The sequence below is a fragment of the Canis lupus genome, chromosome 15 (assembly GCF_011100685.1).
Source record: "Canis lupus familiaris isolate Mischka breed German Shepherd chromosome 15, alternate assembly UU_Cfam_GSD_1.0, whole genome shotgun sequence".
In the NCBI taxonomy this organism is placed as follows: domain Eukaryota; kingdom Metazoa; phylum Chordata; class Mammalia; order Carnivora; family Canidae; genus Canis; species Canis lupus.
The window spans coordinates 30,741,302-30,754,987 of record NC_049236.1 but is presented as its reverse complement, the minus strand read 5'-3'; the positions used below and the strand labels follow the sequence as shown (position 1 = coordinate 30,754,987).

General features: G+C 39.0%; 1 protein-coding gene across 3 annotated transcripts in view; it reads left to right on the top strand.

Annotated features, from left to right (window-relative positions):
• The window catches only part of POC1B (POC1 centriolar protein B), a 94,860-nt gene that overhangs the window by 33,018 nt on the left and 48,156 nt on the right, over window positions 1-13,686 (top strand). For all 3 annotated transcript variants that reach the window (XM_038558627.1, XM_038558625.1, XM_038558628.1), the window contains 3 exons: window positions 9,854-9,961; window positions 10,091-10,206; window positions 11,547-11,680. In XM_038558627.1, the coding sequence (XP_038414555.1) occupies window positions 9,854-9,961; window positions 10,091-10,206; window positions 11,547-11,680 (358 nt within the window). The remainder of the gene's footprint in view (window positions 1-9,853; window positions 9,962-10,090; window positions 10,207-11,546; window positions 11,681-13,686) is intronic.

Sequence of the window (13,686 nt, the reverse complement as noted above, 5' to 3'; positions counted from 1 at the left end):
CTCTGTGTTTTCTACTTGTCTCATTTGTTTACTTTTTCCTCCATTTTTTTCAGATTGATTGTTTCTTAGTATTCCATTTTATCTCCTCTTTGGGCTTTTTAGCTTTGCTCTTTGTCTTGGATTTTATTTAGTAGCAACCTCTAGAGGTTATAGTCTATATCCTTATAAAAGTTTTAATGTGAGGGATGCCTGGGTGGCTCAGTGGTTGAGTACCTGCCTTCGGCCCAGGGCATGATCCTGGGGTCCCAGGATCGAGTCCCACGTCAGGCTCTCTGCATGGAGCCTGCTTCTCCCTCCTCCTGTGTCTCTGCCTCTCTCTCTCTGTCTCTCGTGAATAAATAAATAAAATCTTAAAAAAAGTTTTAATGTGAGAACTTAAAAAATCTTTCTCCATTTACCCAACTATTGACAGTTGACAGTTTTACTTCTGTATATGTTATGAGCCCACAAAACATCAAGCAGCCATTTTCTTTTAAAGAAAATAAGAAACAAAAAGGTCTGTACATCTGCCTTCTTAATTACCTTTTCTAGTACTCTATTCTTTTGTGTAGGTAGATCCAAGTTTCCATCTGTTATCGTTTCCCTTCAGCCTAAAAAAAACTTCAGGTACTATTTCTTGTAGTGATGAATTTCTCCTGGTGATGAATTCTCTCTTCTTGTTTATCCTTTTTAAAGGATATTTTTGCTGAGATGTAGATTTCTAATTTAGTGGATAATTTTTTCTTTTAGCACTTAGGGGATGTCTTCTCACTACTTTCTACTTTGCAGTTTTTTTATGTGAAGGTAGTAGTCATTTGTATTGTTATTCCTCTGTATGTAATGTATCTGTTTTTTCTTTGCTACTCTTAGTACTCTAGGTCTTGTCTTTTTTTTTTTTTTTTTTAAGCAATTTGACCATGATGAGCCTACGTATGGTTTTGTATATTTTTCTCATGGCTTATGGGATGATGTGGATATATGGATTGATATTTTTATCACATTTGGAAAAATTGTGTTTATTCTTCATTTATTTTTCTGCCCTCATTTCTTTCTCATCTCTTTCTGGGATTCCAAATTCACATATGTTGAATCTGGATATCATCCCATGGTTATTGAAGCTTTGCTCATTTTCTCAAACTTTTTCTCTTTGCACTTCAGTTTGCATACTTTCTATTGGCCTTTCTTCAGCTTCCCTGGCATTTTTGTTTCTGGAGTGTCTTATCTACTATAAGCTTATCAGTGTCTCTGATGAGATTCCCCATTTGTTTGCTCATTATGCCCATCGTGTCCTTTAAATCCTGAACATATTTATATTAATTGTTTTAAAGTTTTTGTCTGCTAATTCTAACATCTCTGTCCCATCTGGGTCTAGATTCTCTGCTTCTTTGTATGTCTTGTGATTTTTTTTAAATTGTGGGCCCAAACATTGCGAAGTATTTGAGAATATGGATTACTTTATCATCTCTAAAAGAAAAATGTTGAGTTTTCTTCTGGTAAGCACTTAACTTTCTGCTGGCTCAGCTAGATTCTCTTGAGGCTTGGACTTAAGCTACTTTAAAGTGGAACCAGAGTAGTCTTTACATTTGTGCTGTAGTACTAGTGGCCTTTCTAGGGCTTCAAACAAATGCCTGAAGTGTTTAGCAAAGTCTGAGAACTTGAACACCTCTCAGTATTGTAACCTCTGGCATCTTTGTTCACTTCTTCATCTCTAGCTCTTGGTTTTTCTCTGCTGAGCCTTGCTGCCCAGAGCATAAGAAACTTTGTATTTGACCAGACTCAAGGGGGCTTGGAGGCATGTTTTTTTGGAGGGGGTTTCTGCTCTTCATAGCTCCTCTCTCACTCACATCCTGCCTTCAATATTCCAGCCCTGTAGGCCAGTTCTGAATTCTGATTTCTGTGTCATCTGCCCAGTCAGACTGCTACTGTATCTTTGGGCTCTACATCCTTAAGCTGTGGTTTGGAAAATGCTCCTAGGTATAAATCTGGGATAGATTTGGTGCTCATCACATATGATCTATCTCTCAAGATTCGCAACCCTGTGCTGTCTCTTCTCCAGGGCCTAAAAACAGTTACTTCATATATTTTCCCCAGTTGTATGATTGTTTTTAGTAGGAGAGTAAGTCTGATAACCATTACTCCCTCTGTCTAGAAGTTCTGCCAAAGGAATTTAGTGGAGCCTACCAAGCCAATTTCAGAATTCATATGGATGAGTTATATGTGCAAGAATAGCCAAGAAAAAAATGACAAGGAAAAAATTGAGAAGAAACTTGTCCAACCAGCTGTCAGAACACAGTATAAAATTATAGAAGTTAAAATATGGTGATAATAGTATAGTATTAGGAAGATAAGTCACAGAAAGTCTAAAAGCAGTTGCATGTATGCTTATGATAGATGGTATTTCCAATCAGTGAGGAAGTGGATGGACTATTTAATAAATAGTTAAGATAATTCGATTTCTGTTTAAAAGAATATAAAGTGGGATCTTTATTGCATACCATACATTTACAAAATTTTCAGATGAATTAAACAACTAAAACATTAACATTTGTCCAAGTGGGGATCCCTGGGTGGCTCAGTGGTTTGGCGCCTGCCTTCGGCTCAGGGTGTGATCCTGGGGACCCAGGATCGAGTCCCACGTCGGGCTCCCTGCATGGAGCTGCTTCTCCCTCTGCCTGTGTCTCTGCCTTTCTCTCTCTCTCTCTCTCTCTCTCTCTCTGTCTGTCTTTCATGAGTAAATAAATAAAATCTTAAAAAAATGTTCAAGTGATATTACTCTTCCTTCTAATACATAGGCAGTTTATTTAGATGAGTATAGAGGGTCAGCAGAGCAAGTGTTTTTCCCTTTAATATTTGAATTTTAAAAGTATGGCATGGACTTTAATAATTAAAATTCTGTGTCTGTCTGTGCTTAGTACTTATCATAAGTTTGTCCTTGGAGCCTAGTCTTTCTCTATGTGGCATAGAGATGGTGTCTATTCACTTAAGAAGTGATGACTAGCTAACTATGTTCTTTGGGGTAACCGTTGTTTATGATCGTACATTTTAATCCACAGAAATATTTTCAAGATATGCTCTCTATTGGGAAATATATTAATGCTTTTAAACATAGATTAGTAGTCTTTTTAGAAAATGAATTTGCAAAATATATCAGGTGTCTTTGTTGCAGTGACTTCACAATTAGAAATATATTCTAAGTACATACTCTTTTGTGTGCAGAAGAAAAAGCTTTGTATTCAAAGATACTGCTTTCAGTATAGTTTATAATGGTGATAAATTGGAAAGAACCAATTTTCCAAATAAAGAAAGCTAGTTAAGTAAATTTAGACGATCATGTAGCATTAAAAGAGGTCTATAGGCAAGTAATGACATGAAAATGTTTATGTGAGGGAGGGAGGGCAAATTTCAGAACTCATGATTACAGTATAATAGATAAAGTAGCTATCATACATGCAATGTTAAGTGTGATTTTGAGTGATGAGACTATGGACTTTTTTTTGCTTACTGTATTTCCCATTTTTTAACATCTGGTTTTTCTTTAATGAGTAATGAAGAAAACATTTATCATTTGAAATATATGTGTAGGTGAGAAAATACTATCTTTTTCCAGTGGCAAAGAATTTTTTTTAATAGGTAAAATTATTATAGCCCTGTGTTCTTAAAAATAATGTATACTCTAGGATAACATGCTTTTTTGTGGTATCCTCCATCAAAAATAAGTACAGCCTATTGAGACAACTTTTCCAACATTATTGCTTTTCCAGTATTAATTTTTAGGGGAAAAAAATCTGCCTTTAATTTTCAGTTGGTGGTGGTGGTTACAAGTGATCTTTGACCATCTGAATTGCAGAGGTTTTTCTTTATAGTGGTAGATAGAGCTTACCATTTTAACCTTTTAAAGTATACAGTTAAGTGTCATTCGATATATTCACACTGCATAACAAATTACAAAAAATTTTTTTAACAGTTTATTTTTTTTTATTTGACAGAGAGCGAGCACCAGTAGGCAAAGCAGCAGGCAGAGAGAGAGGAAGAAGCAGGCTCTCCCCTGAGCAAGGAGCCTGATGTGTGGCTCCATCCCTGAACCACCCAGGCACCCCCAAATTGCAAAGACATCAGCTTTCATTGGCTATAATATTAAACTGGGCCCAATTCTCTCTCTCTCTCTCTTTTTTTTTTTTTTTTTTTTTTTTTTAAGATTTTATTTATTTATTTGAGAAACAGAGAGGCAGAGACACAGGCAGAGGGAGAAGCAGGCTCCATGCAGGGAGCCCGACGTGGGACTCGATCCCGGGTCTCCAGGATCACGCCCTGGGCTAAGGCAGCGCTAAACTGCTGAGCCACCCGGGCTGCCCCCAATTCTCTTTAAATTTTTTTTTTTTTTACTACCTTAAATATTTACTAAAGGCCTACTCAGTGCCATATACTGTGTCTGGGGGTGCAACAGTAAATGAGACAGATGTGGTTTCTGTCTTCTTGGAGCTTACGTCTTTTGGAGAAGTGAACAGAATGCTTGGTGTGACCTAAGTGTGAAGATGAGCTGCTCTAAGAATACACACTGAGGAACTAACCTGGGGGTGGGGGTGGCCCGGAAGACTTCCTGTGGAAGTGACACTGAGCAGAGACTTGCTGAATGAGTAAAATCCTTTTAAGTATTTTAAACTAGGTAAAGAGTAGGGGGCAGCATTTGAGGCACAGGGAATAGCACGGAGGAAACTTCCTGAGGCAGGAGCAAGGACCTGAGAGGAAAGGCGTGTGTCCCAGGAAGAGTAAGTAGGGTGATGCAGAGACAGGAGGGCTGACTCTGGAGGACCTGGCAAGTAGTGGTAAGGATGCCAGGCTTTTTCCCAGGGGAAATGCAAAATCATCAAAATGTTTTAATCAGAGAAATTTGATTTAATGTTTATTTTTTTATTTTATTTTTTTAATTTAATGTTTAAAGATCACTTTTATTGCCTGTAGAGGAGGGAAGACATTAGTTCCCTTAATGGTTTGAAGAGACAGAGCCTGATAATTGATTGGAGAGTGTGTGTGTGTGGGGTGGGGGGTTAAGGGGGGAAAGAGGCACGAAGTGTGACTCCTAGGTTTCTGGCCTGTTAGAAAGTACTGAGAAAAGGAACACTGGAGAAGGAGCAGTTTGAGGAAAAAAGACGATGAGTTCAGAATTGGACAAGTTTAGAGTTGGAGGTGCCTGCAGGATATCCAAGAGGAGATGCCCAGTAGGCAGTCGTACTTGTGGGTGGAGATCCCAGGAGAGAAGTCTGGGCATATAAATGGTAAATGACCCAAAAAATAATTAGTATGTTTCATGGCATAGTTAAATCTTTTTATATCTCTTTCATCTGCTTTTTGTCTCTCAGCGGCTGTAGGAATGAATCCTGTTACTGCCATTAACAGATGGATTCCCTTCTGATGCTGACCAGCACTTAAAAAAAAAAACATAAATGTTGTGTTTATTGCCTTGAACTTCACCTTCAGTATACAAACACAAAATCCCACCAAAGTAAACTCTGAGACTGCCAGTGTATTTTTTTTTTTTTTTAAATGAGTCTGTGAAAGTTTAGGTCTGAATGCAATCCAAACTCCCTCATTATACAAATAGAAAACGGTGGCCGGTGTGGTTTTGAATTTTATAAGGTTACATAGCTGGGCAGTTGCAGAATTGGCCCTAGAATTCAGGACCGTGTACTGACAGGGCAGTGTTATTTCCACTTATTTTTACTGCTTCCCCGTCCTATTGAATAGCTGCTGGCTTCAGAGTACCGGTTACTAATGATTTGTTTCTTAATGGAACAGACACCTACTCTGTTTGGTGTCAGACCCTCGAGGCCTGGAATTGTCTTTTTATAGAATATTCATTCCCATGATAATAAATTTCCAAAGGAAAATTTTGAATTCTTATGAAAGCATTTTGAAACTTCTCATGGTTCATGGACCCCTTTGGCTCTCTAATGAGGGAATAACCCTATGGCTGTGCATATAATAATACAATCTTACATGCAGTTTCAGAAACTCCATAGATTACAAGTTAAAGAAATCCTGTTATACAATTGGGCTATTCTCAGGGACTTGTGAACCGTTTGTTCTAGAAAGAAGTTCACTAATTTCCTGATTCTCTCAAATGAGTATCAGTATGTTTAAGAGATTGAATAGTAGCTGAGTTAATTTCCTGGATACAGTTCATGTGTGCAGACAGTTCATGTGTGCTAATCCATTAGTCACTATTGACTAATACGATGTCCTTCTCAGTGACACACTCTGTAGAAGTTTTATTTTTTAATTTTTTAAAAAAGATTTTATTTATTTGAGAGAGAGAGAGAGAGAGAGAGGGCACAAGCTGGGGGAGGGGCACAAGCTGGGGGAGGGGCAAAGGGAGAGGTAGAAGCAGACTCCCCATTCAACAGGGAGCCCGATGCAGGGCTTGATCCCAGGACACTGAGATCACAACCCAAACCAAAGGCAGATGCTTAACTGACTGAGCCACCCAGGTGCCCCTCTCTAGAGGTTTTATTTTATTTATTTATTTTTTATTTTTTTTTTCTCTAAAGGTTTTAAAAGGTAGTTACGTGGTGCTGAATTAGGTAGAAATCTGTTGATGTCTCAGCAGAAATGTTATATCCTCTTAACATTCTTAAAAGTAATAACCCAGTTAGACGTGTAAGCCCTGACAAAGGAAAGGACGATTCTTTCCTGACCAAAGTCAGGACCAAGAGAAGCCTGTTTTATTGGTGCTCACCTATTTCCAGGGGAGGGAAACAGCCTTAAGCCTGAGCACGCCTTTGGTTGTGTTGAGCTGGGAGTAGAGCCCCCGCCCTACACCAGGTTCTTCTCAAGCACCTCCTTCACTCTCTACTTACCTACCATTCTCATCCCCTTCATCTGGTTAGCACCGGAAATTCTCCCGGCCTCTAGCTCCTCCTGCTCAGGATGAATTTCTAGCCAGCCAAGCTGCCTCCTTTTCCTTATTTACTAGTTTCTTTAAAATCCTGTTGCTCCCATGGAACTTCCGCTGACGAATTGGCACCTTTCTGTGACAGACTCTTAGCACTATCTAAAATGATATTATCTGTGTGCCCTTTCTAGAATGAAAACCTCATGTGGGCAGGAATCTTACCAGTCTCATTCACCACTCTGTCTCCATTACCCAGGACGATGCCTAGTGCTGACTGAGGTCTTGGCAGGTACACAGTAAATATATGAATGAATGAATGAATATCTACCCCATAAACTCCTCAAGGACACTGACAGCGTATGGCAACACAGACAGGTTTTTATTAAAGCCTAGTCCAGGGGATCCCTGGGTGGCGCAGCGGTTTGGCACCTGCCTTTGGCCCAGGGTGCGATCCTGGAGACCCGGGATCGAATCCCACATCGGGCTCCTGGTGCATGGAGCCTGCTTCTCCCTCTGCCTGTGTCTCTGCCTCTCTCTCTCTCTCTGTGACTATCATAAATAAATAAATTAATTAATTAAAAAAAATAAAGCCTAGTCCAGCCGCTAGCCTGTCAGAGCCCAGTCACATAGCCTCCTGAGAGCACTTACCACATGGTTTCCCTTCATTCTAGGGTTTGCTGTGGTTACCCAGAAGCCACACTGAACTGTGCTCTAAATCATTTAGCCAGTTGAAGAAAGTGTCTTTTCTGTCAGGTACTTAAGCAGAATGGCTGAGAGGTTTGGCTGTGGAGCCAGACTGTCTGGTTCAAATCTTCCTGGCTGTGTGACTCCGGCCGTTTACTGATCCTTAATGTGGCTGGGTACATTCACCCGTAGATTGAGGCTACCAGTAGCACCTGTTTTATAGGATTATCTGGAGGATTAAGTGAGTTGCTATAGGTAATGTATTAGGAACTATTCTAAGACATATGTACTCAGTAAATGTAGGCAGGGTAATGACAATAATGGAGTTGGTGGTATTTGACCAGTAATGTCAAAGGGTGAGTATTATTAGGCTTTGTTTTCAGTCTAGGCATTCTATTTTATTAACCATTCTTTCATCATTGCTTTCTTAAAATATAAAAATCAAATAATCTCTTAGAAATACTTTTAAAAATATTCACATTAAATGATTTCTAAAAGATAACTTACTAAGAAACAATTTGAATCCTTGTATTAGTTGCATTATTATGCAAAATTTATTTTCATGAGGATACTGAGTAGGTTTTCCTTCCCCAGGATCTGTGTAAAATGCATATTATCTATTTGAAGCATTTCTATAATACTGTCCTTCATATGTGGATCTTCCTCACATATTTTCTGTAGGAAAACATTAATAAAATATTGTGTTATTATGAAATCAAACTGACCTACCCAGCATGGAAGATTACTTTCTGGAATTTTTTAAAAAGTACCTCACATAGAACTTAATTATGCTTCTGTGCACCCTTTTTTTATATGGCAAGTCTAAATGACAGATTAAAAGTTTCTGTCAGGAAGAATTATTTTTAGGTCAGCCTTAAGAACAGGGAGGGAGGGGACGCCCAGGGTGGCTCAGCAGTTGAGCACCTCTCTTCAGCCCAGGATGTAGTCCTGGAGTCTCCAGATCAAGGCCCACATTGGGCTTCCTGCATGGAGCCTGCTTCTCCCTTTGCCTAGGTCTCTGCCTCTCATGAATTAAAAACAAAAACAAAACAAAACAGAGAGAGTAGGAGAGAAGGAAAAAAAACAAAACAAAACAAAAAACTCCTTCAATTATAACTCATATCCTTAATCGATGACCTTTATAGTCATCTGGGCATAGAGGAAAAGTACAAAGAAAATTGAAACATAATCTGCCTATGAGCTAAGTGTTTTTTGGTTTTTGTTATTGCTAAAGAATTAATAATAAAAATACTGTTCGGAATCCCTGGGTGGCGCAGCGGTTTGGCGCCTGCCTTTGGCCCAGGGCGTGATCCTGGAGACCCTGGATCGAATCCCACGTCGGGCTCCCTGTGCATGGAGCCTGCTTCTCCCTCTGCCTGTCTCTCTGCCTCTCTCTCTCTCTCTCTCTCTCTCTCTCTCTCTTTGACTATCATAAATAAAAAAAATAAAAAATAAAAAAAAATACTGTTCATAGTTTCCTAATAGTATAAAATTTTGGGGGTTTTTTTCTTGGTCTTATGTTCTTCTGTTTTTCCCCTATCACTTAGGGGAAAAAAATGAACCATAGAAAGGTTCTTAAAGCAAGAGAGTGCATAAAAACAGTAGATGAGATGTCTGAGAATTGTCTCATTTGTTTTTTTAATGAGACATGTGGAAGGTAGATGTATCCATGAATCAGGACCTTCAATTCTGAGTAAGTGAGCTATTGACTGGATTTCCAGCCTCCTGAAGTCCAGGAAGTTACAGGCTTGGGGAATCAATTTTTTTTTTTTTTTTTTTTTTGGTGGTAGTATTGTTTAATTTTCATCCTCAACATGTCAATCTGTTTCTTCCAAAAAGCTTCGGTACAGGGTTAGTGGGATGAGTAGTAAAGGCTCTCATAGGTTATACGGATAATACTGGAAAATGACAAAAATAGAAGAAAGAGATAAAGAATAATTAAAAAAAACAAGGTACTTGGCTTAGGAGGAATTCAATGCAGAGTTGAATTGAAGACCTAGAACAACTGCCATAAAACGAAGTCATTTAAATCAAGTAATAAAAGGAAAAAAGAAAGCTGGTTGGTCTATATAGTATATTTTGATATGGTCTGTCATTGTCATTTGTCATGCTTATTTTTAGTTAGATGGCTGTAGAATATGACTTTGCGGCCATGGTGTGGTAACTAGGGTCTCTGATGTGCACGCATGCGCGTGTGCGTGTGCGCACGTGTGTGTGTGTGTGTGTGTGTGTGTGTGTAGGGAGTGTGTGTGATTGTTAGAAGCCTTTCACAAAGACAGTCTTCTTTCTTGTGCTTTCCAGATTTTCGCCTGATGGGAGGCTAATTGTATCGTGTAGTGAAGATAAAACTATTAAAATTTGGGATACCACAAATAAGCAGTGTGTTAATAACTTCTCAGATTCTGTAGGGTAAGTTCTTTCTCTCTGTGCGTTTGTATGAGTTAATTTGTTAAGGAGACATTTCTTTATTAAAATTCAAATAAAGAAATGAAGGGAAGAAAATCAGAATCTAAGACTATCTTAATCCTTTCCTCCTAGGTTTGCAAATTTTGTGGATTTTAACCCTAATGGTACATGCATAGCGTCAGCAGGTTCTGATCATACGGTAAAAATCTGGGATATAAGAGTAAACAAATTGCTCCAGCATTATCAAGGTAACAATTTCCATGACAACAAAATCCAGTTGATGCCTGGCCTCCTCCAGGAACCTCTTAAACCCACAGACTGTGCTTCTCAGTGTGGTACGGCCCTCTTAAAGAGAGTCAGGGGCTGCCTTTGAATTGACTAGAGACCAGTTAATTCAATTAACAGTGTAGCCTGAGAAGCTGGGATGGGTGTCAGAGTAGAGAGGGAGGAGGAGGAACCTTGAAAATGATGCCAGGGCTGTTAAAAATGAAGTTACAGTGAGATGTTCACAGATTGGCTCTCTGCATAATAAGAGAGATCAGGGATAGAAATTGACTCTGAATTCTGAATCAGGAGTTCTGTGAGCACAAATAGGTGTTATAATTGGTGGAGAACAACATCCTAATGTGCCTATGTATTGAAACCAGAAGAGAAATGAATTGATTTCTTGGTTTGTATTAGATTTACATTAAAATCCACATTTCCCTTTTAAAATCCACATTTCCCACATGTAGCGGACACCATGCAGAATCCTTACAATAGCTCTGGGAAGTAATTATTATTACTGCCCCCATTTTAAAGATGAGGAGATTGAGGCTTGAGGTTAAGTCCCGTGCTACAATAATGGATAGAACTAGAGTAGGGTTTTCTGTTTTCAAAGCATGTGGAAGAACAGCCTTCCGATGGCTGTGTCGTACTGCCTCCTGTTGGACGGATCGTGTCCAGGAATGAATTGTTGGACAAGCTGGGAGACTGTGCACGTCTGCAGATAGACCTCTAGGCCCTTCACCCCTGAGCCTCAAGCCCCGTTAGCTGGTTATGAGATTCCTGTTTCTGGCTAGGTCATATACCTTGTGTGAGCTGGCGGCGGTCAGCTGTTGGCTATATTATATTGGTTATGGATCTGAAGAGTTTATAGTTATGTGGTTAATAAGCTCATCTTTCCAGGACACACTTTGACTTTTTTTTTTAAGATTTTATTTATTTATTCATGAGAGACACAGAGAGAGAGAGAGGCAGAGACACAGGCAGTGGGAGAAGCAGGCTCCATGCCGGGAGCCCGACATGCGACTGGATCTCAGGTCTCCAGGATCAGGCCCTGGGCTGAAGGTGGCGCTAAACTGCTGAGCCACCCGGGCTGCCCACACTTTGACTTTTAAAGCTACTCTGTCTCATTAGCTGGAAGTTTAAGCTGTTTGATGGCAAGCTACTTACTTGTTTTAGTGCACTGTATGGAATTTTAGTGTTGCGGAGACATTGCCTTTAACAGATTATTGTTTCCGACCTAATAATGCTAATAGGGCAAAGGGACATCTTTAGAATTAAAAATTGTTCTCTGAACTTTTTGCTTTTATCTTCTATGAATCAGTTCACAGTGGTGGAGTTAATTGTGTCTCATTCCATCCTTCGGGCAACTACATCATCACTGCTTCTTCAGATGGCACACTTAAGATTCTCGATCTCTTAGAAGGAAGGCTCATATATACACTTCAAGGACATACGGTATTAACACTAAGATTTGTGCTTTTTAAATAATATATATTTTTAAAGTGTTGATCCATTTTATTATATGTCTTTATTGTTGTCCTCCCAGGTGTAGCACACATTGCCACTATCACACACACACACACACACATACACACACACACACAGATGTTTGCTTTCAGGGCTTTGTTTTTATCCTCTGGAAGCAACTCTTAGAAATATTATTTTATTGTAGTTCTTGTCAAAATCAATGTGTATCTTTCAACAGCCATTAAATTAATCTTTCACTGCTGTCTTCCTCAGCATAGGGTAGGTTTGACTGGTCAGATGATGATGGATAAGCAGTGTCCTTCCTTGTGATACTTCTGCTTATGTGGAGGCTGCCCCAGGGCTCTGACACTGAGCCTCTCACACCCTCTCACTCACTCCTTTTCACTAATCTAATTGGTGAGTTTAGAAGGAGAAAGTCAACAAGTAGAGCCCAGTGCCTTCTGTTAGGAGACTGCCGCCAGTGTTTTTCTCTGATATTTCTTGTGGGCATGCCTGCCCTTGTCCTGTCTTGCCTGTGATGGGGTATTCAAATCTGACTCATTTTGGGATTCAGTTCTTCAGCCCATTTGCCCACAGATAAAGCCACATGTTCTCTTTACAAGCCTTTAACAGTAAGAAAGATGACATGCCTATGCATTGATTTTCAGTTGACTTAGAACCCAGTGAGGAAGAGGCTTACTATTTATGGAACCTGTTCAATCACACACACACACACACACACACACACACACACACCAGCAAATAATGCGCTACATAAAAACTTTTAAGTTTATAAACTATTCTTCCTTTCTGGGTAAATATTCAAACTTCTCTAAATTTTTTTTAGAATGCATCCTGCATCCTCTTTTTTAAAGATGTACTAGGTACTTCCTTTTAACCAAGTATAAGCTGTTTATCTCCAGAAATAGAATAGGCTTTGTGGTCTATGGGAGAAGGGATTCTTTTTGCCTTCATATATCCTGCCTGGCTTCCTGCTTTGCTTTATCATTTGTTCTGCAGCTGTGTTAGAGGGAAGCAGAAATAGACACTACCCAGCTCAGATATATATGTATCCATGGATTTAGGCTGAGTAAACAACCAATAAAAGTGATCAAGGATTAAAATATCCATGGACTAATACAGAATAATAATAATAATCAGAATAATAGGAGAAAAAGACAATATTTCAGGAGAAAAACAGTGCACACAAAGATGGAATTTTTCACAGTCTAGAGTAAAGATGTATGGTTTTCCCCCCAGATTTTTCTTATACAGATTAAGGACATTAATAACAAACAATATACTAATACTTTTGAGATGAGAAAGAATTACTCTTATCTTGACTGAAAAATTGACCTAGAGGCTATGCATCTTGTGACTTGTCCAACTCCAGAGTCATTACTTAATTTCAGGTTCTCACTACCTCTCACCTGGATAATTGCAGTAATTTCTTAACTGGCTCCAACCATTAATTCTTGCTCTAATTCATCATTCTTACAATGGTGATCTCAGTGTTCCACAATCACAGCTCTCCTCCTATCTGTGTCCTGCTGGCAAAACTTGCAGTGACTCAGTGTTGCCCACATGAGGGGAAAGAGCCCAGTGAAGCCTGTTGTGGTCAGGAAATAGTCTTTGTTCATATCACCTTATAGACTTGTCATTCAGTTTCTGCTAGTAATTTGTTGAATAAAGAGTCCAAAACCAGAAGATCTTAACAGACATAAACTGACACATGTAACAAGCTTTTCTTCAAATGAAAAGAGAGTGTATATCCATATTTTTATTAGTACTGCTTTTTAAATCTAGTATCATTTATATGTGTTTTAATAAAATTGAGTTGGTTCTTTGATCATCTTTACTCTGCCTACATTAGTTGGCAGTGACTGGATACGTTTTATCAGACTTACTGCATAAATAGTCTACATAGATTAGGATGAAAAATTTATACAGTCTTCCTGGCCATGAGAAAACAATACCAAGTGCTTTTTTTCCTT